The sequence below is a fragment of the Diprion similis genome, chromosome 1 (genome assembly GCF_021155765.1).
Source record: "Diprion similis isolate iyDipSimi1 chromosome 1, iyDipSimi1.1, whole genome shotgun sequence".
Lineage (NCBI taxonomy): Eukaryota > Metazoa > Arthropoda > Insecta > Hymenoptera > Diprionidae > Diprion > Diprion similis.
In genome coordinates, this window is record NC_060105.1 from 4690225 (window position 1) to 4710771 (window position 20547).

General features: G+C 34.7%; 3 protein-coding genes across 6 annotated transcripts; 2 read left to right on the forward strand and 1 right to left on the reverse strand.

The window, feature by feature from the left end:
- Positions 1 to 413: 413 nt before the first annotated feature.
- LOC124407967 lies at positions 414 to 7710 on the forward strand. Of its 3 annotated transcripts, XM_046884580.1 has the most exons (13): positions 414 to 624; positions 1075 to 1236; positions 1409 to 1606; positions 2031 to 2150; positions 2423 to 2482; positions 3909 to 4020; positions 4138 to 4261; positions 4350 to 4485; positions 4689 to 4745; positions 5863 to 5988; positions 6138 to 6391; positions 6592 to 6779; positions 6852 to 7710. In XM_046884580.1, the coding sequence occupies exons 1-13, from the start codon at positions 606 to 608 to the stop codon at positions 7150 to 7152; spliced, it is 1857 nt and encodes a 618-aa protein (XP_046740536.1). In that variant the 5' UTR covers positions 414 to 605; the 3' UTR covers positions 7153 to 7710. The 3 variants fall into 3 exon arrangements, with proteins under 3 accessions (XP_046740536.1, XP_046740548.1, XP_046740542.1); XM_046884592.1 differs by lacking the exon at positions 4689 to 4745 and having other exon boundaries at positions 417 to 624; XM_046884586.1 differs by lacking the exon at positions 2423 to 2482 and having other exon boundaries at positions 417 to 624.
- Positions 7711 to 10301: 2591 nt separating this feature from the next.
- LOC124407978 (T-complex protein 1 subunit alpha) lies at positions 10302 to 13641 on the forward strand. The gene is made up of 10 exons (XM_046884606.1): positions 10302 to 10491; positions 10631 to 10716; positions 10803 to 10931; positions 11013 to 11110; positions 11205 to 11315; positions 11529 to 11934; positions 12048 to 12250; positions 12648 to 12840; positions 12931 to 13094; positions 13189 to 13641. Exons 1-10 carry the CDS (start codon positions 10419 to 10421, stop codon positions 13397 to 13399), a joined length of 1674 nt encoding a protein of 557 aa, XP_046740562.1. The 5' UTR covers positions 10302 to 10418; the 3' UTR covers positions 13400 to 13641.
- A 1600-nt stretch (positions 13642 to 15241) lies between these two features.
- On the reverse strand, positions 15242 to 20417 carry LOC124407949 (double-strand-break repair protein rad21 homolog). 2 transcript variants are annotated; one of them, XM_046884567.1, is made up of 12 exons: positions 20274 to 20417; positions 19678 to 19847; positions 19290 to 19519; positions 18897 to 19080; positions 18570 to 18729; positions 18040 to 18462; positions 17553 to 17773; positions 17097 to 17282; positions 16631 to 17017; positions 16324 to 16458; positions 16050 to 16205; positions 15242 to 15714 (listed from the first exon to the last, which is right to left on the reverse strand). In XM_046884567.1, exons 2-12 carry the CDS (start codon positions 19819 to 19821, stop codon positions 15589 to 15591), a joined length of 2352 nt encoding a protein of 783 aa, XP_046740523.1. In that variant the 5' UTR covers positions 19822 to 19847; positions 20274 to 20417; the 3' UTR covers positions 15242 to 15588. The 2 variants fall into 2 exon arrangements, with proteins under 2 accessions (XP_046740523.1, XP_046740517.1); XM_046884561.1 differs by having other exon boundaries at positions 19954 to 20417.
- Positions 20418 to 20547: the final 130 nt, after the last annotated feature.

The window sequence follows — 20547 nt, forward strand, 5'->3', positions numbered from 1 at the left end:
ACATCATACTATTGTGAGACATGCATGTGTCACCGCCAAACGTCACGGTCACGTCCCCGAACCAGACAAGTCACATCTGACATCTCTTGTTTAAGAAAATCATTCGAATAGTGTAGTCAGTGTTTAAAACGGGCCGAGCTACAATCAGTCAATTAACCTTTACATTATACTTGGAAGAAAGTCTTATCTCAATCAACATCTGATACACAGGTATATTATTTTTTACGATAACCTGTGTACATACATATTACATACGTACCTACAGAGAGCATATGTATGCTACTGGCGGTTGCACTTGACGGTACAGAATTACACATCGCTGTCAAGTGGTAGTGAGTACATATATACATGCATACGCGCGCCGAAACTGGATCACGATTCATTGGCTCTGTCAGTGCCAGTCAATGCTCAATGCGATCACGTTTTTGGTACAGTTGAGTGCCGACGTTTGCCCGTGCAATTGTGTGTTTAAACGGTTCTAAATACGATAATTCTAATTTCAAATTGTTCTTCCCCACAGGACATTGCGGTAATTTATTTTTGAGCTATCAATAATAGCGCGACTAACCCAAATTCAAAGTGCATAATCCCTCGCAAAGATAAATATGGAGGATAACAAGACTGGTGAGTGTCACTTGTTACTACGAGTAACTACACAAAAAATTATGCTTTCTCTCGTTCCAACCATACGAAACTAGTTCAAATCAATCTTGAATTAACGGGGTTCCCAATTTCTCAAGATCAAGAATGTCCAGGAATGTTCACAATATTATCTACGCTGTCACCATTTGCCTGCTTCCCTGTCTCGAAACATAATTTGATAATATACCAAGAATTTTTAAACTTTTGCGATTACTTTTTGCATAAAAATTTCAGTCAGTCATGAATTAGAACAATCGATGAGGTCGATTCAGGTATCATCATTCCTTTTTTTTTAGTGAAATTTCTGAGTATTTACTTTTGAATTCTACTGATTTTGTTTTACCTCTAAAGTTCTACCGTGTATTAATTTTTCATTGATGAACATTGTAAACAACTACCATCATCATTTTTATTATATCCGACTTTTGACAGAACACATCGTAATGACACCCAAATGCAAAACTGCCAATTCTACAACGTTGATAATCGAACGCCAGGCGATCGATCCACCTCAAGTTATTGAAAATGACCGCAAAGTTCACGTTGCTGGCGGAGATCACAAAGGAATCGTTATTAACAAACAAGCTAGTGCTGGTACGATTATTATGTTGTTTTACTGCATAAGGAAAGCCTTATCCCAATTTTAAGCATGTAAAATAATGAAAGATGTAACTTACTAGCACGTAATTTAGGAGTAGTTGGCATAACTGGAAATCCCATGTTAAACTTAAATTAATACTTGGTTCAAATAGTATATAATTTTCAGTTACAAACGGAGTATCTGAGCCTGCGCAATTATGTCTGGAATTCAGGGTGTTTCTTGTGAGTGCACAGACAGGAAAACACACACAAGAATCAAGGACTTTACAATTTTGGTTCGCAGAATCGCTTTCAAGCATGGACCAGCCGAGCATTGCTCAGGAATTTTTCCGTGAATTGGTCAGCCCACAAGAGTTTCCCAGAGGTATTTTGCAGACTTTAGATTTGCAGTGATGCCGCAGAATCGCACAATTCTATTGGCAATACATGTATTATACAATTATAAAGTGCATTACCAAGTTATATTCGAAATTTCACCAAAAAGTTTGGCAGCCATGTATATGTGTATGAAGTATTTACAATTCTCCTTTGAGATTTACATCTTGTATTCATGGGAAGATTGATTTATTGATGTCTCAAGCTTAAAATAGCTTGTGCTACATCTCTGAGTGGCAGAAAAGAGGTTCTGGAAAATTTCACTACTAATTGGTAGCGAAATGCGAATCTTTGTTATATCTCACTCTTTTTGAATAATTGAATTTAAGTCCTGAACTTGCTTACTTAATTATGCTGCAAATAACAGAAAGACAATATGTCAAGGAAACGTGACACATGATTTCGTCTTTCAGATTATGTGGGTTTCATAAAGAAAATAATGAAATTGATGCAACACAAATATACTACGATTAAGAAGCTCGAAATTGAACTAAGGCAATTACAGGAGCCAATTGAGCTTCCGGCTAGACCATGTGAGTACATTTGTTATTTCTTGTAATTTTTTTTTTCCCCTATCCAAGAATCTACGATTGAAACTACTGGTCGAAACTAACTAACAATTTTGATTCATTTCGTTCCATAGTATTAATCAACGTGAAATATTTACACAGACGTCATCAATTCTTCAATTAAGTTCAAAGAAACTTCAGTTGCTATAACGGATTATACAAATTGTCTAATTTCTCTTAACGTTTCAACTGGTGATATCATGGCAGTGCTTTATAATATTCATTGTTATTCACAGCTCAACTTGGCCATTTGCTATTGACACTTCCTTGGTCTCAGAAAAATGTTCAGCGACCAGGTTCGATTAGATAGAATTGATAGGCTTTCGTTTATTGTGTTCTGTAATCACTGTTGTTTTTTGATCACAAGCTGACTATTTCAATGCAGATTTACTACATAGAGGTAATCCTCATCTGCAGCTTCATGTAACACAGCAAACTTTACTGGTCAATAAATGAGCAATTGTTTTCCATAGTAAATTTAAAAAAGTATAAAAAATTTTTTAGACATGCATTATGATTCTCGAACATTATTTCAGTATTCACATATTTTCGTTCTTTTGCCTCATGTGATGCTGATTGCAAACTATTATGGTAAATTTTTTTTTTCTCGTTTTTCAAGTCACATCCACCTATTTTTTCAATTGACCAGTAAATGTAGTGATCACGCAATTATTGCAATCTGACTTTATTGATCATTGATGCTGGTAATCATAACAATATTGATTTAACAAGTATTTTCTTTGTGGTTTACATAACATTATTTTATGCGATAATCAATAACTTAGATATAAATAGTTAACATGCACAGTGTTTCTTAGACAAGACTCACAGTACATACTTATTTCTTTGAGCATTTATTATTTTGTCAAAATTTTGATCTAACAAAATATTAATAGAACAGTTACTACCATTTTTTTTTTCATACAATGTATGGTAATTTAGCGCTCATTACCATGCAAGTACCAAGATAATCTGCCCAATAGTGTATAAACCAAGGTTCCCTCACATCTTCATGAGTTTCTAGTATAAGTTTTTAAAAATGTACTGTATGAAAGTGAATTTCAATATAATTCTATATTTTACATTAACCGGAATCCATTATATTAAAATTCTTTTAATGCACGCAAATTTGTACCAATTTAATATTGATATGAAAAATAATTGGTGAATATTTTAGTTTCGTTTAGAAATTCTGACAAATTACTGAAAATGCAGCACTTGTGCAACACATCACATGCATTTGTGCACCAAACTGGTGCACCAAACAGATATAGAATTCCGAGAATAGAGTATCAGCTGTTTCCTGTTGCCATTAGCTAAAGAACACAGTTTAACGTTTACACTGAATTGGGATTGTTATGGTCATGCATTAATAGAAACGATGTCTATAAGATAAAAAAGATAATGAACATTCAAACAGCCATTGTATGTAAACAGGGGCAGGGATCATTAGTAATAGTTGAAGTGATTGAAGAAAAAAAATCCATTTGTAGGGCTTATAAACAACTCTATCACCAATTGGTCCAATGGTGCCCATAGGTGTATCAGGACACGTAAGAAGATTGTCAATGACTGTAATGTCTGATAATAATAATTGACTAAATTTTTGTGATGAAAATGTTATTACACTTTTTGAGCTTAAGGAATCTGAAGCAGTTTTCAACATTCTTATGTGTGGATTGTGGATGATTGGCTAATATAATTATTAATTTTTTTCTCTAGCATCTGCAGATGACACTACTATCGGACAACAAGTAGAGCTGACCTTGTTCAAAATGCTTGAACTGATTGAGTCCGCCTACCCGAATCCCGTAACGATAATAGATATGGCTCAGTAAGTTCAACTTTACCTTCGAAATTTACAATACTTTTAATTACTCTAGATTTGTGTAGATCTTAATACATTCAATGCATACACGATCATTACTTATCAGCTAAATAAATCGCATAGGGAATATGGCTGGGAAAAATCTGCAGTTGAAGCTGTATTGAAAGAGTTACAAGCAAAGGGTCTTGTTAAAGCAATGGAGCATGGAGCATTTACGCGAATTGTACATCAAGACACTCAAATTCAGGTAAAGCTGTGGAAATTAAAAATTACATGGTGACATAATTATTTTTATAATATTATATCATTGTTTAATATGCATTCAATATTTTCAGGTCGTTAAGCAAATGCCCACAATGGTTAGTTCTAAACAACCAACAATAGCTATTATTACTGCTCAATACTGTGAGAAACTGGCTGTTGATTCAATGATTGAAAATAAAGAAACTTACGTTCGCTACACAACCGTTGGTAAGTCTTCATGATTCGGATTTTTGGATCTTACAATTGTTACTTATGCCAGATTTTGTAATACAGTTGTATTGTGAAAGAAAAATTAGAGGATCGAATTACGTTTCAACGTTAATAAGTATTGTTGTAAACATTTTGTGCCAGATCAAGATCAGTCCGTTTAATTTTTGGGTTACACTTTACGAATTTGCATGATACTTTAGGTACAGCAAGCTCTCCAGATGGTACTGATGGAGTACGAAGAGTCACGTGTCGGTTTGGTAACGTAGTTTGTAATATAATTGATCTAACGCTACGTAGAATGAATTCATAGCTTGCGAACCGCTTGTGTCCACAAAACATGGACGTTGGTGCCACGTTTGTTCGTGTTGAGCTAAACGTTTTGGGAGTAATCATGTGTATTGACTATAATATTGATATTTTACTTCAACGCAAAAGAAAATTTCGTCCACTTTTCAGAAATGTGATAATGAACTGATAGGAAACCGAAAATTCACTTCATCTCTTCGTCTACTGTAAACTTAATTATTCATCAACTTGAAACAGGAAAATTGAGCAATTTTCGCTAGTGTTGATTCCATGTGAACTGTTTTTGACATGTGTATTTGTTTATAAATAACTTCACTAAAACTAAATGTCCGTTATCCGAAATAATTTTCATTGATGTTGTGCTTTTGTTTGTTGTCTATTTTTGTTTAGTTATTAGTTCTTAAATCCTATGTATTTTCAATAACTGATAGGGTGAATTCGCATTCCAAATAGCATCTCTAGATTTTTTCGTTGCTACGTATTTTTTCTTCATTTTTTGATGAGAACAAGAAAAAATAATGGAACAGAGATGAAAATTTTTATCAGGTGCAGTGCCATAAATTAATTTCCTTGTATTCTACCATTGTTTGAGTCAATTCCTTGCGGCGTCATTAAATTTGGTACAAGTGTCTGCAAACATAAGTAATGCAGGGGTGATGGGTTCATGTTTATCTTTGAATTTTGTCGTGTTAAGAAAGACTGAAAATCACATGTGTTTACTGAAATCCTCTGAATATCATAAAAAGAACCGTTGTATCATGAAAAAAAATAATCTCAACAGCAATTCATATAAATTCTGCACGCGATAGTTTTTGTAGATCTTAATTGCCAATTTTCGATTTCATCGGTAACTGATAGCAAATAGACCTAAAATAAAATAAACATATCCTCAACTTTGTCATGTACTTTTCTACTTTTCTACACCGATTCATCACTGGTAATATTGTATTTATGTAACTCCACTATAGCAGCACTCAGCACCACTGTATATATTTTTAAGTACACTGGATAAATCCGGATGAAAATCCATCAGTATACGTGATAGAACTAATTTTTCATTCATTACAGGAGAATCGAACGTCTACACACTGGGTAATATTGGTGCTCACAGAATCGTATGCACAAAGTTGCCTACCGTTGGCCATACCAGGGAAGCAATGACTGCAGCTGGAAATACAACTACTAGATTACTCGGTAGGTGTTTTCTATTTCTGTGTTCTGTATTCTTATTGCACTTACTACAGTAACTTTTTCTGTACTGATGAATATTTTTTGCCTTTGTGTACAATGCAATAATTTTATTGACACGACTGTTCATGAAATTTTTCAACTTATCTTTTCAGGAACATTCCAAAAAGTGGACTTTGTGTTTCTCGTTGGAGTTGGTGGAGGTGTTCCTCATTATACTGATTACAACAAACACGTTAGATTGGGTGACGTAGTCGTCTCAGATCTAACTCCGTTCAACAAAAAATACGTTTACGTTTATTGCGAAAGTGCTAAGCTGCATGAAAATGGAAGTTATTTGTTTGAAACCAAAGAATATTGCCCGCAAAATTTAGGATTACAGGAAATCGCCGCAAATCTGAAATCACAGGTGAGTCTAATTTGTTATACAAGATTTATTCATTGCGCAGAGAGAACATTCACTATTAAAAAAATGTATACACACTCATTACGCCTAAATCCGAAAGGTCATAGTTTTCAATTTTCGGTTATTTCTGTTGTTGACAAAATTATATTGCAATTGTGAAATCAAGTAGTTGGATACAAGTTATTATTTCGCTTCACACACAGGCAGAAAATGGGACAACACCACCTTGGCAAACTTATTTAAAAGAAGGTATAGATGCGTTGAGCACACAATCTGAACATGCCTTTCAACCACCCGCACCAGAATCAGATAAACTGTACATGGCTATTGGTGAAAGGGACGTTATTGAAGTAGCTCACCCGGTTGCTCCGCAGGGACTAACGAATAAAAGGTAATCCTGTAATAATAAAAAAAAAATTTAATTTGTAGAATTTTAAATATTATAATCATAATAATGATACAGACTGGATGGCTGCCCGCGAATACATCTTGCTCCAGTAGCGTCTGGACGTCAAATTGCCCGAGACGATCAACTGAGACAGAAGTTTGCTACCAAGTTTGGAGTGCTTGCATTTGATGCAGAAATGGATGCAGTGGTAGAGAGCGTTTTGGGTAACTGTCGCGAAAGCTTCGCAGTTGTAAGAGGTATTTCAGATTACAAAGATGGTTCTAGAGCCAAAGAATGGCAGCCATATGCATCACTGGCGGCAGCCAGCGTAGTTAAAGCTGTAATATGTGCAATGGATCCACCAACCAATGTTTAAAATGCTAAAAATAGCTGAAGTATTTGAAGTACAGTACTCCGATATATGTGAACTCAAGCTTATGATTTCAGAGTTCTAACATTTTTTCCTTTCAATGGAGCTTATTTTGTAGCAAGACTTATAATACTATAACCGCTTTTGCATTTAACAATGCATAATACAAAAGTGAGAATAGTATTACAGAATATTACATGGATGAATGTTTGATTTACACTTTATAATAGGTATACATATTTTTGTATTATTTATGCTTTAACGTTATTCCAGAAAGATTATTGCGTAATAAGCTATCGATTCAAACGCACAAACCGACGTGCCACTTTTGAATATAGTATAAGTAAGTTTACATGCATTTAATAAGTTCTAGTAATTCTTAGTCAATATCGTGTACAACACGATATTGCTATATCTGTTCGAATATATGTCATTTCATTATTAAACATGAATAGTCTAGATAACTTCTTACCAATTTAGAGTTGGTTTCAACAGTCTCCTAGCACTGTAGTCAACGACATTGATCTGTCCAAGCTATTTCAATTATAAATGCAATGAAATCAGTATTCAAGTTGTTCCGATTTAAGGTTGACGAAAATATTATTTCCCTGGTTTATTTAGTTTTTCTACTCAGGGTACAAAGAGCTTCTCCTTCGCAGAAATTATTACCTAAAGATTTCACTATAATGACCTTTACATTCATAATATCATAACAGAGTATATATCTATAATGTAGGTTAAGGAATAGCAGAAAATATTTCATATTCATCATCCTAGAGTCAAGTCGTTGTTAAAGTAGTTGATACATAAATGTTTATTAGAATGTTTTAACTCATTGTATATTAAATTAACTGGCACACCTCGTGTTCCAGTTGTCTCCCAATTTTTGAGCACATAAGTAAGTACTATAACACTAATATACCGTTTAATGAAAGTTTAAACTTGAATGGTAGGCGTCAATGTGTTCATAATACGTACATATACATATACAGTGACATATTCAATCCATATTTATTGAAAACATTATCTAATTGTCTAATTCTGGGGGTATTTGACTTCAACACAAGTTCGGTTGTCACAGTTCGTATTTCCATCTTTCGCAAGCAAATATAACATACCCCCTCGATTTCATTCCTAACAAACCAGAACCAATATGAAAAAACTATAATTGTTGTAAATTAATATATAGTTAGATGAATATATATATAGAACAAGTTTAATAGATCAAAAAAATTTATATATCGAAGTACTAAAAGTGTCAAATTTTCCGTTCAAATACTTCTTACACTGATTATCAGACCGAACGGCAGTAGTTTCTAACAACGGACATTTTATATGCATCCTTGGCGTAAATATTTTGTAATCAGGATACAAAGAAGAAATATTTGTAATAACTTCATAATTGTTGTATGAGTTGGTGGATAGATATTTCTATTTATTTTTATATTTATTATTTCTGAAAGTTTTTATTGTTGTTTTATTATTTTATTTATAACTACCTGCTTAACATCTAAATTGTGACTTATATTGATAATGTGTAATTGTTAACTAAGATTTATGCAGATGAGCTTGTTGATCACTTGTTGACCTGGTGCACTGCTTTAACATGATAGACAATGGCATGGTAAATACGATTGGAGTTACTCGATGTGATCAAACAGAAAATTTTAATGTTGCATTTTATTATAAATTGGTCAAACATCAGGTTCTTATTGAAGGCCTGATACCAATGCCATTGACGTATCTAAATTGCATTAAAAAAAATACGGTTTGAGTTTTAACTCTATATGTCGTGCTTATAACTGTGTTATTTTAAGCCAAATATTTTTTGTCATCAATGCTAGTCTTTTCTTTTACTATTGACACACGGTAAATTTGTTTTTGTAATACTAAGTATTATTCCTAGCTTGTCAAACAAAGAGGTTTTTGAAAACTAATTTGTAGCCACATAAGCAACATGTTAAGCACTAGCGAAGCCCTTTGTTCATATACATTGTGTGGATCTAGTTCTACGATGATTAATCATTTTAATTACTTCAACATTCGCCATAATTAATTATAGCTTCAGTCGATCTTTTAAGTATTGCTCGAGATAAAATTTATTCCAAATTCAATATAAAATTACTACAATTATAACGAAAAGTTGCACTGTGTGTGTTTTAGGAAATGATGATGCTCTCATTCTTGTAACTATTATTGATTGTATTCTTATTTTTAGTGTTACTATATGCAGGCATATCAATCATTGAGTGATTTAACGAAAAATGATTGCAAACGAATCAATAGAATGAACTTCTAGATAAAAATGTATATATTTTTAGCACATACTTTAGTTTACTGATATCTATGTACAACGATAAATTATTCTATATTAATTATGATTCATTTACGTTCCTCAATTTTATTTTATTATTCAGCGACCATCCATAATGTATTGTTAATTATGAGACATTGACGAATTTTGTTGAAATATATCTTATGGTTTATTCGAATATTATGCGTTCTTTAATTCATGTTCCTTGAAAAATAATAAAATTTGTAATCATCATATCGGATCACGGGTTCAAACCGAGCTTTTTCATTAAAATTTCGGTGTAGCCAAAGTGAAAATGTTATGATAAATTAAAATAGTTAATATTGCAATGAAAAATAAGTTTGGTGAAAACTTGAATTAATACATGTAAAAATTTCGGGACATTATTTCATCTCTTCTATATTTTTATTCTGTTACTTTTTGAAAAAGTACTACATGTAAGCAATGTCGCGGATAGCATATATTGCGAATCATCGAATCATGACACGAAGCCAAGAGAATTCCGTGACCAAATATGGACATCCAAAACCTTAGAACCTGTTCAATTAACGTGAAAAGAGAAAAAATACTGCTGATAGTGTTGTATTATTAAAATCTCCTAAGACAACTGAAATAATGAATTTCATTTATTTTTCGGAGCTGTTAAGCTAGAAAAATGTGTTTCCAATTTTATTCTAGAAGGTACGAAAGAACCTCAATGCCCACGCGGTTGAGGACCGCCACCGGAGATCGTTCATCTTTAAAATCTCTCGACCAATACGAGGCTCAATCTTGTTACCATCAGCCAATCAAAAATGACGACATCTTTGTCCACAGGCCAGACGGACGAACGGCATGATTATTATCATTATTCTATGGAGTCACACACGCGATTTTGACCGACCTCACCCACGTTCGGCAGCTCTTTTTCGATCGAAGTAAAGCAACAACTCATTAGTCCGTGTGTTAAACCGAGAAAATGTCTACGGTAGCAAGTCCTCTTTCCGTTGGCGGCACAAGACAATCTGGTGCTCCAGTTCGCACACAAAATGGTAATATGCTAACCTATTCTATTAAATCATTTGCTACAATTATTTTGTCACCATCTCACCTTGTCTTTTTCCCATAATAATCTTTACAACCATTCTACGCGCATTTTGCACATCGTTTAATGCAGTTCAATTTTCACAGTCATGGCTGCATGTGCCATCGCTAACATCGTCAAGAGTTCCTTGGGACCTGTTGGCCTAGACAAAATGCTCGTCGATGATATCGGTGTAAGTTTTTGTTCATACATCTTTATCATTTTTCTGCCAATTTTATACTACTGACATACCTCCGAAAATCTATCCTCATTTCACAGGATGTAACTGTTACCAACGACGGAGCGACTATACTGCGTCTCCTTGAAGTCGAACATCCAGCCGCCCGCGTACTGGTGGAGCTGGCACAACTTCAAGATGACGAAGTTGGTGATGGAACAACCTCAGTTGTAAGCATATGTATAGTTGATAATTGATTTAAATGACTTGTCAATAAATCTGTGTTAATTCATGGCGCGTACTTTTGTCAGGTAATTATTGCTGCTGAACTATTGAAGAATGCTGACGAACTAGTTAAGCAGAAGATTCATCCAACTTCTGTGATTAGTGGGTATCGTCTTGCATGCAAGTAAGTAATTTCGTATTTGTATTTTTTTTTTCACTTGGGAATAACGTATAATATTTGCTCACTTTCATGGTGTCTGTCATCTTATTCTTTACAGGGAAGCGTGTAAGTATATTCAAGAACATTTGACTATCGGCGTTGATGAGCTGGGCAGAGACTCTCTAGTCAATGTAGCCAAGACGTCAATGTCAAGCAAGATCATCGGGGCGTATCCTTTTTTTACCTATCACAAAAAACGATTCATTTTGTAAATGGATGTTGCTACTACTGATAGGTAAAGTTTTAGCATGGTACCAATTCTAAATTTGAGTAAATTAGATTCCCATATTGGATTGTAAATCACTATTACTTCTATGGATTTGGAGATTTGAGGAATTGAAAAAAAGCGACAAATTAGCATATTTCTTAACAAATTTTATAGTGATGCAGACTTTTTTGCTAATATGGTCGTGGATGCAGCAAATGCTGTGAAAATCAATGACGGCAAAGGAGGATTTTTATATCCAGTAAAAGCTGTTAATGTGTTAAAAGCGCATGGAAAGAGTGCACGCGAGTCCATCCTTGTGCCTGGATATGCTTTAAACTGTACTGTGGCGTCGCAAGCGATGCCCAAGAAGATAGTCAATGCTAAAATTGCATGCCTAGATTTTTCGCTGCAGAAAGCTAAGATGAAGTTGGGAGTAGAAGTACTGATCACTGATCCTGAAAAGTTGGAGGGTGTTCGTCAACGTGAATCTGATATCACCAAGGAACGAATCCAAAAAATCCTTTCTGTTGGCACAAACGTTGTTCTCGTTAGTGGTGGTATTGATGACCTCTGCCTCAAGGTATTTCCAAATGTCAAAAAATAAAACATTATTAATTTTGAAGTTTCACTATAATTGTCATTACCGATATTTCTGGCTTAGCCCACACGATTTATATTTCTTGATTGTTTTAGTATTTTGTCGAATCTGGTGCACTGGCAGTTCGTAGGTGTAAAAAAGCTGACTTGAAACGAATCGCCAAGGCAACCGGTGCTCACTTCCTTACGTCCTTGACAAACATGGAAGGAGAGGAAAGCTTTGACGTCAGCTTCTTAGGCGAGGCTGCAGAAGTTGTTCAAGAAAATGTTTGTGACGATGAGCTGATCCTTATTAAAGGGTATAATATTTTATCTTCACACACTTTATGCTTTTTTCTCTGGACAAATCTCGATTCGTTGATTAGAGCATAATTACAAAAAAATATTCGACTTTAGTATCAATTAAAATTAAATATAAAAAAATAAGACAAATTATTTGTCAACCATAATATCATGATCTCAAATTTACTAGATTGTTCCAAATGTAAGTCAATCGTAAGTGTTATTAGACATTGGAGTTTGAGACTTCATCACAGAAATGGTTTTTAAATATAGAAATGATACGTTGAGCATGGCTTTTTGTGTGATGTTCAGTTTGTAAAATCTCGTATTATATTTAAATCAATATAGTTTAGAGAAATTGTTGAATAGCTTTACTGAATCAAGTAATTTATATTTTCTAATTAAATCCAATAGCCCAAAAGCCCGTACAGCAGCTTCCCTCATTCTGCGTGGTCCAAACGACTTCTATTGTGATGAAATGGAACGATCTGTGCATGATGCACTATGTGTCGTGAAGAGAGTACTGGAAAGCAAATCGGTAGTTGCTGGTGGTGGTTGCGTTGAAGCTGCCTTGTCAATCTATCTTGAAAACTTTGCAACTTCTTTGGTTAGTCCCTAACATTATATTTTGCATCCCCATTAACGCTATGATGAAAGTTGAAACATACTTAATTAAATAAAACAATTATGTTGATAGAGTTCCAGGGAACAGCTTGCCATTGCAGAATTCGCACGATCTCTCCTGGTTATACCAAAAACATTAGCCGTCAATGCTGCACAAGATGCAACAGACCTTGTCGCTAAATTGAGAGCATATCATAATTCTAGTCAGACCAAGGCTGATAATGCCCATCTTAAATGGTAAGGTTCTTGTCAAATTGAATCAATGATAGTCCTCATTACTTAGTTTTTAGTGGGAAAAAAGATTTATAATTGATGAATAATTTTCTTCCAGGGTCGGCCTTGATCTGATTGAAGGTATTGTCAAGGATAACAAAAAAGCAGGCGTACTCGAGCCAGCAGTTTCTAAAATAAAATCTTTGAAGTTTGCGACTGAAGCAGCAATTACTATTCTACGAATTGATGATATGATTAAATTGGACCCTGAGCGAAGCAATGATAGATCCTATCAGGATGCAATGGCTGCCGGTGATCTAGATGGATAAGAATGAATTTTATTTAAGTTTTCTTGTTTTCATTTCACCTTCTCATTGAATTATTGAGCAGGTCCTCTTAACGTCACATGGACACGCATAATTTAATTAACGTACCTATCACGTAATTAATTAGGGTAACGTTGTACCGGAGACGTGTACATTGTCACACATTCATTTTTTAAGTAAATAAAAAAATAACCACTTTGCTAATAACAACGATAAAGTTGAGAAATAAAGCTTTTTAAAACAAATTTCAAGGAGTTTTGATATACCTAATGACATGCCTGTGTGATTTGAGTAAACATATTTTATTTAAGAAACTGTGGAAACTGTTGCTTTACGGTTTTTCCCTTAGATTCAACATATATTTTTTAATAGAATTAATGATCATAGAATATGCATGACTGTAGATAATAAACTACAATTTCCAGAATCCCTTTAATCAATACAATTTGTATATAATAATATATTACATTTAATGATCTCATATCTTATATCTATATTAGATGAGTACGTTACATTATTGAATATAACAAAAATGAACCAAATATAACCAATGTTCACTTCACGAAGTTCAAGTCGAGTGTGATACAGAGTGAAAAATGAATTTTTACAATAGTGAAGCTTTGATTAAAATGTAAACCACGAAGCACTGAGATACATATTTGAACACTTCTATCAATTGTGGAACTAAACTAATGACAGAGACTTAGTATATTCGATCATTTGGCTTACCGCACTTAAAGGCATTTTTTCGTAAGCATCAGGTACAGGCTGCATTTAGATTCCCAGGTAAACTTGAACCATGATAGCCGTATTCTAATTCGTTGCAGTGTGTTACCTTTTGGACCCTTGTAAACTTACCTCTGTATCTATCTAAATAACATGGCGAGAGTAAGGGTAAGTATACAAGGGTACATACCTTTGACAAATTGGAATGCGGCTAGTGTTCATCACTTAAAGAATATTTTTGATATAACAAAGTACTGCTATGCGTAAACCTATACTTGACGCTCGTCAAAAATCCATATGACATCAATTAACAACGAATGTGATATAAAATTATGGCGGCAACGAGAGACTAATTGATACTGTAGTACACTATAAATCGTAGACTGCAGAACCCAGTTTATTAGCTTCGAAAGTCAGTGCTTTCAGCAAAACTGTTTTCGTCAACATTTTATGTATACCTCTTACATCAGCGTCAGTTTATTATGTACATTGTTTACCGTTATTCTTAGTGTCTTCAATAGAATAAGTCAGGTTTATCAAAATTTCACTATTGCTTAAACATTAATAAAAATATGATATGATTTTGAGAGTAACTTGATTAAAAGAAAATAAATTTCCAAATGTGAAATGTTTCGTCATTTTACCAGGAATACTCAACAGGATCCAAAACCACAGATATTTTCCACTTTGTAAGTTCATTCGATAAAGGGTGTTGTATATACACTCAGTTTTGTTTTTCATCATACATTTAACTAAAACTCATGGTGAACATGGAAATTACCTACTTACTACATTTTTCATTTCCAGCAATGAAATATCCGCGAATAGCAAAAATTAATTTCTTTCTCAAGTAGTATGATTGCGAGGAAAACTCATGGTATTTACACTGAAAAGACGAACTATTTGATTAGAATTGCTATGTGTATTTAAAATCACCATTTTTTCTTTGTTTCCGACATGTTGCCTGGTCGGAATAAAGACAAAATTGAAAACTTTGTTTTTTTAAATAGAAATTAAAACTAATGAAGTGATATGCACTCACAATTTTTATTTGGTTTAAAAAAACCGTCTTTTTCCAAAATTAAAAAAAAAGTAATAATAATAATAATAATATGCAAACCGATAAGAAATAAACAAAAAGTATAATTATACTACAATTTAAATGACTCAATTGTCATTCAACGTGATTTCAAAATGAAAATGAAAGTAATGTAGAAACGTTACCTTAGCTAATCCTATCTATTGTCAAGAATAAAAGAATATTGGTAAATAAATATTCCAAGACCGATTATTTATATTGACAAGATTAACAGAAATTATGCGATTTATAAAATATATCTATAGTTTCCATTTTTAACTCGTCGAACTTTGCAAATAACAATTGTAACGTTCGTTACAGTCAAGTTGCGAAAAACAACTCAGGCGATGCGTTTTCGTCATTTATGGTTGGATAACAGAAGGTATACTTATAGTGCAGGATTTTCAAATTTGGGCCCTTTGGTTACCAGAATATCAGCATACGATGATTCCTGGTTTAGTTCCAATACTTGGAATTTTTTTAGAACTAGTAACGTGTAGAATTTTTGTGCAGCCTGAAAAAGAAAACAAAAATGTAAAGAGACCAATTAACGACACAATTACAAAATTTGAGTAACTTGAAGGGAAATTAATAAATTTTTACCGAATATATATATAAATAAATTTTTACCGAATATGTATATATATACATATATTATATATTATATTTCTCAAGAGTGATTAATAGTCATAGAATAAGTTTAACAAGTTATTTCCAGATAATCAAGTCATCTAAACCCGATTGCAATATTATATTCAAAGACAAGAAGGCTACAGTTACACGTTCTGAAATCATCCACATTGTGTAATGATTTATAAGGTAAATAGCAATTAATATCTTAATCCATACCTGTTTACGATTGTTTCTATATGCCATCTCAGAAAGTGTCAGACTATCTTTGGTCTCTAGTTTGCTTTTAATTACGTGGTACATGTGGCCTGCTCTTTTGTTCAATACTCGTTCTTCGAACTGCTCATAAGTCTCATCAACTTGCTGCTCCTCTAACTGTATGATAACAACAAAATCAAAAGGCAATCACTAGACAGTCATAAAAAGATGATGACCTCGGTTTACGTAAACTAAGGAATAACAGAATGTCGAAGAATATGACTATTTCACATACCGGACCAACAGATGGAGGAAATTCATAATCTTCATGATTCCAAGGAGTAGCTGGCCCTCTTTCTGATATCGCGCCAGGTGTGTGAGCCAATGGTTGGTGGTCGTCATACCCCAAAAACGGTACTTGCGTTTGAGCCTGAAAAAAAAAAACATTTTTGAATGACCAGAGAAAGAAAAAATATAATTCATCAATGATCTATTAGACAAAAAAATTAAAATCGTTACACCTTTCTAACTGTCAGCTAACCATAATTTAGCCATCTAAAAACAATTCTAAAAAATTGAATGAAAAATCAGCAATAACTCACCTGGTCATACCCCATATTCTCCATTTGAGGAAGTTCTGAAGGCTGTAGGCTCACATCTTCAGGCTGAACTGGTAGCGCTTGCGGTTGCTCATCTGTACCTAGTAACGAACTAACTTCGGCTGGAGGAATCTGAGGCATCTCGACATTATTCAGAGACGGGGTTTCGGGAGGTAGAGACATTGCCTCGATAGATTCTACTGATGGAAGGATGGCACTGATGTCAGCGACTGATGTTTCAGGTGGTAAAGATACTTCCGGAGGTATCGGTGACCTTGGAGGAGGAAGAGGAGTTGGTGGTACTATGCTTGGGACTTCCATCATTTCGCTAGCAACAGATGTCTGGGAAACTTCTGATTCTGTTTGTTGCTGAGTAGAAGGCTGTTTAAGCTGTAAAGACATGATTGCTTGATGGCAAACCAGGAACGTCAAATGCAGACATGAATCATAATCACTTTTTTATACTGACCTCCTCATCCGATGGTGCCTTTCGCTTGCGACTCATACGTTTACCGAGGATACTCTGTTCAAAGTTCGCTACATCCATATCTGCAGCATCTCTTACTTGTTCTAACTGCATGCCATCTTCATCCACTCCGATTCTAGCAAAATCTTCATGGTCATATGATTTGCTGGTTAAATGCCGTTGATAATTCTGTAGAATATAAAATTACATCTCGACTATTATACAAATCCAACTTTTCTGAAATAATCGGGTTGGGACTAATTATTGCTTATCCAAATTTTCTGGTACACGTTACTTTTACCAGGCCAAACTAAAAATATCAAATTACAACAACCAAGAATAAATTTCAATTCATCAGAGAAATTTTCTATGTTAATAATGATATAATAATAACACGAGGTATTCGTGATATTTGCTTATAAGTTTTTGTGTAAAATGCATTGCCAAAAAAAGTTATACCTTAAATAAGACACGTGCGGGTATAGGTCTGCCTGGTAGGGCGAATAGTTTTTCAACACCACCAGTTTCTTTCCAATGCATTAAGCGTTTTGTGGGAGGAGCCAAGTCAAGAGTTGTGATAATATCACTAGTATCTGATAATTGAGCCTTCATTTCTTCGCCTGAGATGTTTTTCACCTCGTCGACAATTAATTTACGCTTACGTTTAGCCTTAGTGAATCCTGAAAGTTGAAAGAATACTTTGCAACACATTTTGAAAATATAAGAGATTAACTTATTAACTAATAATAGGAAAACCGTACCTTCGGTTTTCCTATTATTATTGATAGAATTGATAGTCGGTAGCCTTTCTTTGCTTTCTATTGATACTATCAATTCATCTAATATGTTGGCTCATTACATATATTTAGCTAAATTGTATTACTGTACAATTTGGTGGAATACTGTGTCTTTGGTGATGAATATGAAAATATAAGATCTAATTTACCTTTCAGGGCAGATGCGTCGACTGGCGCTAGAGCAAAACTTTCTTCTTCATCGTGAAGGAGAGTGGTTTGTTCTTGCTGGGGTTGAGCTTCCTCAATGGCATCTACTGGATGTTCTTCAAGAGCAGTCGGAGGTGCTGGAGTGAAGCGACGGCTAGCTACACTCGCTCTCCCACCAGCCTCATCACCCATTGCAACAGGTGTGGCTGGTCTAGAGCCATCTGTGCTGCTCATACCACCACCCATAGGAGATGGAGGCCCGCCAAAATGATCACCCATATCCTCGTCCGAGTCATCGTTAGTTTGTGGAGGTGGACCCACTGCTGCCGCAACATCTTGTTGATCGCTCATTGCACTAACCTCAGGTACTGCAACTTCTCCCATAGGTGCTTCATCAAAAAGACCTCCTTCGAATAGGCCTCCAGCTATAAATCAGTGTTATTACTATAAAGCTTGTAATTGATTGAGAAAGAAGGTTGAGCTTTAAGAAGACTGATTTTTATGAAATAAGACTACACCTTAATTAACTTACAAATTATATCTTGACCCAGATGACCACCGAACCCATCATCTCTAATTGGAGTGTCGATATCCATAGCTTGTGCTGCAGCTGAAGTACCAGCGACAGGTTCTTTGTCCTTCGGCTCGAGAGCACTTTCCATTCCTGGTCCATCACTGAAGAGCATGTGACTCTAAAAATCACATACTTTATTATCATCAGATTGCTGGCTACATGTTTGGACAATAGGATAGAATTTGAGATAAAGACGAGGAAGTGAAAAGAGTCTTCCTGTTTCAAAGTATCAATTGAAAATTTCAATCCTCCGAATGATAGAAAGATGTAATTGGCAATTCATACCTGATCAAGGGAAGGCTCCATTACAGTAGCATGTCTCAACAACTCAGGTGGTTCTGCGTCAAAACTCATATCTCCGAATCCCTGATCGTGAGTAACCAGAGATAAACTGCCATAGTCTTCTCGCATAGTAATTTCTTCAGCACGAGATTGGTTCAAACTAAATTGGGCCTCGATATCTACATCCCTGAAATATTGGAAAGTGCATAATTTAAATCAAAGTAAAATTGTTTTAGAATATCAACGATAAATACTGATATTACATCATAAGTGGTTTAACGCACGACCCTTTTCACATCTTCACTTAGGTAAATGCATTTTTAATTAGAGAAAACGCATGTGTAAAAAATTGAATTGAAATTAAAAACATCCTGACATCAATAACTTAGTACTCACTTTAGCTCAGGCATAGCTGTGTCAAAGTCATGAAACACTTCAGGTAGGGTGATTGCATTGACTGCAGCCTCCCTGTGCTCTTCCGGCAGGTCAACCATTCCTGGTCGAAATGCCATTTTTATTTTGACGAAAGCCTCATTACAATCTGCCAGAAGATATTTGGCTTTCCTAGAATAAATACGCACCACTCCCAAGAGAAGATGTCCTGATGTTCTTAGGGCCATCTTCACCTATTAGGATATGAAAATAAAATTATTAATGAAGTTGCAAACCGCATTACGTGTATGAGAACACCCTTGGGTCCCAAGGCTTAATGATAAAAATGTACGCAGTCCATATAATATGAGACTATAGATATAAATCCTTCGTGTCAAAGATTTGTTATTACCTTGGGTTGCAGAATGCCGTCTACGGATTTCTCTATATTTGTTTCAAAGACATGTGCCTTGGTGAGTTTTTTGTCCCAGTGAGCAGCCAGCCAGATACGGGCTAGCGGCCCTTTCTTGGCCAACACAAAATGAGCATAAAACATGATTGGCGCTCCTTGTTATGTGTTTCCTAGAAAAAGGTTAGGTTAGTTTTTGGAACTTGATCCAGACTTTTCTCAGTCTAACTTAGCACGTGGAAAGCGAATTCACTTTTTCAACGATGTAATACAACGCACCCAAAACTATCCACCAGGCATTATAATATCTTCAGCAGAAGATTGCTTGCCAGCTTGTATTATTCGTATTGTGGTTAACCCATCATTGGAAAACAAATCACATAATACTTCGAGACGAATGATACGGTTTAAGATAAAATAATATAGATCGAAAAAATATTCCTCAAAGTATTTACACAGAACTTTTGAATACAAATATTTCATTCATAGTTTGATAAACTGTCAACAAGAGTGCTCAAGATGGCGTCCCAATTTTGGCGGTCACCGTAAACAGTGTTGAAAGAATGTTTTCATTGCAATTATAAGACGGTTTATCTTACACTAACTGTTCAGTTTGACCCCAGTGTCTTCCCCAATATCATGATTTTCTTAATCCCACTTTTTAATTCCGTTTTGTTGACGCAAACTGTTGACACATGTAAACGTAACCCTCGACCGCGTCTTCACTATCCGGATGTTCCGTAACTCCGACTCCGTTGCATTACTGGACGTTCTAAAACACATCAAAACCAGTCGATCAACTTCATCGTGGTTGGTATATGCGAGGTACTCTGAGGGCTCTTGTTGCAACTAAAAAGAGTAGGACAGTGAAAA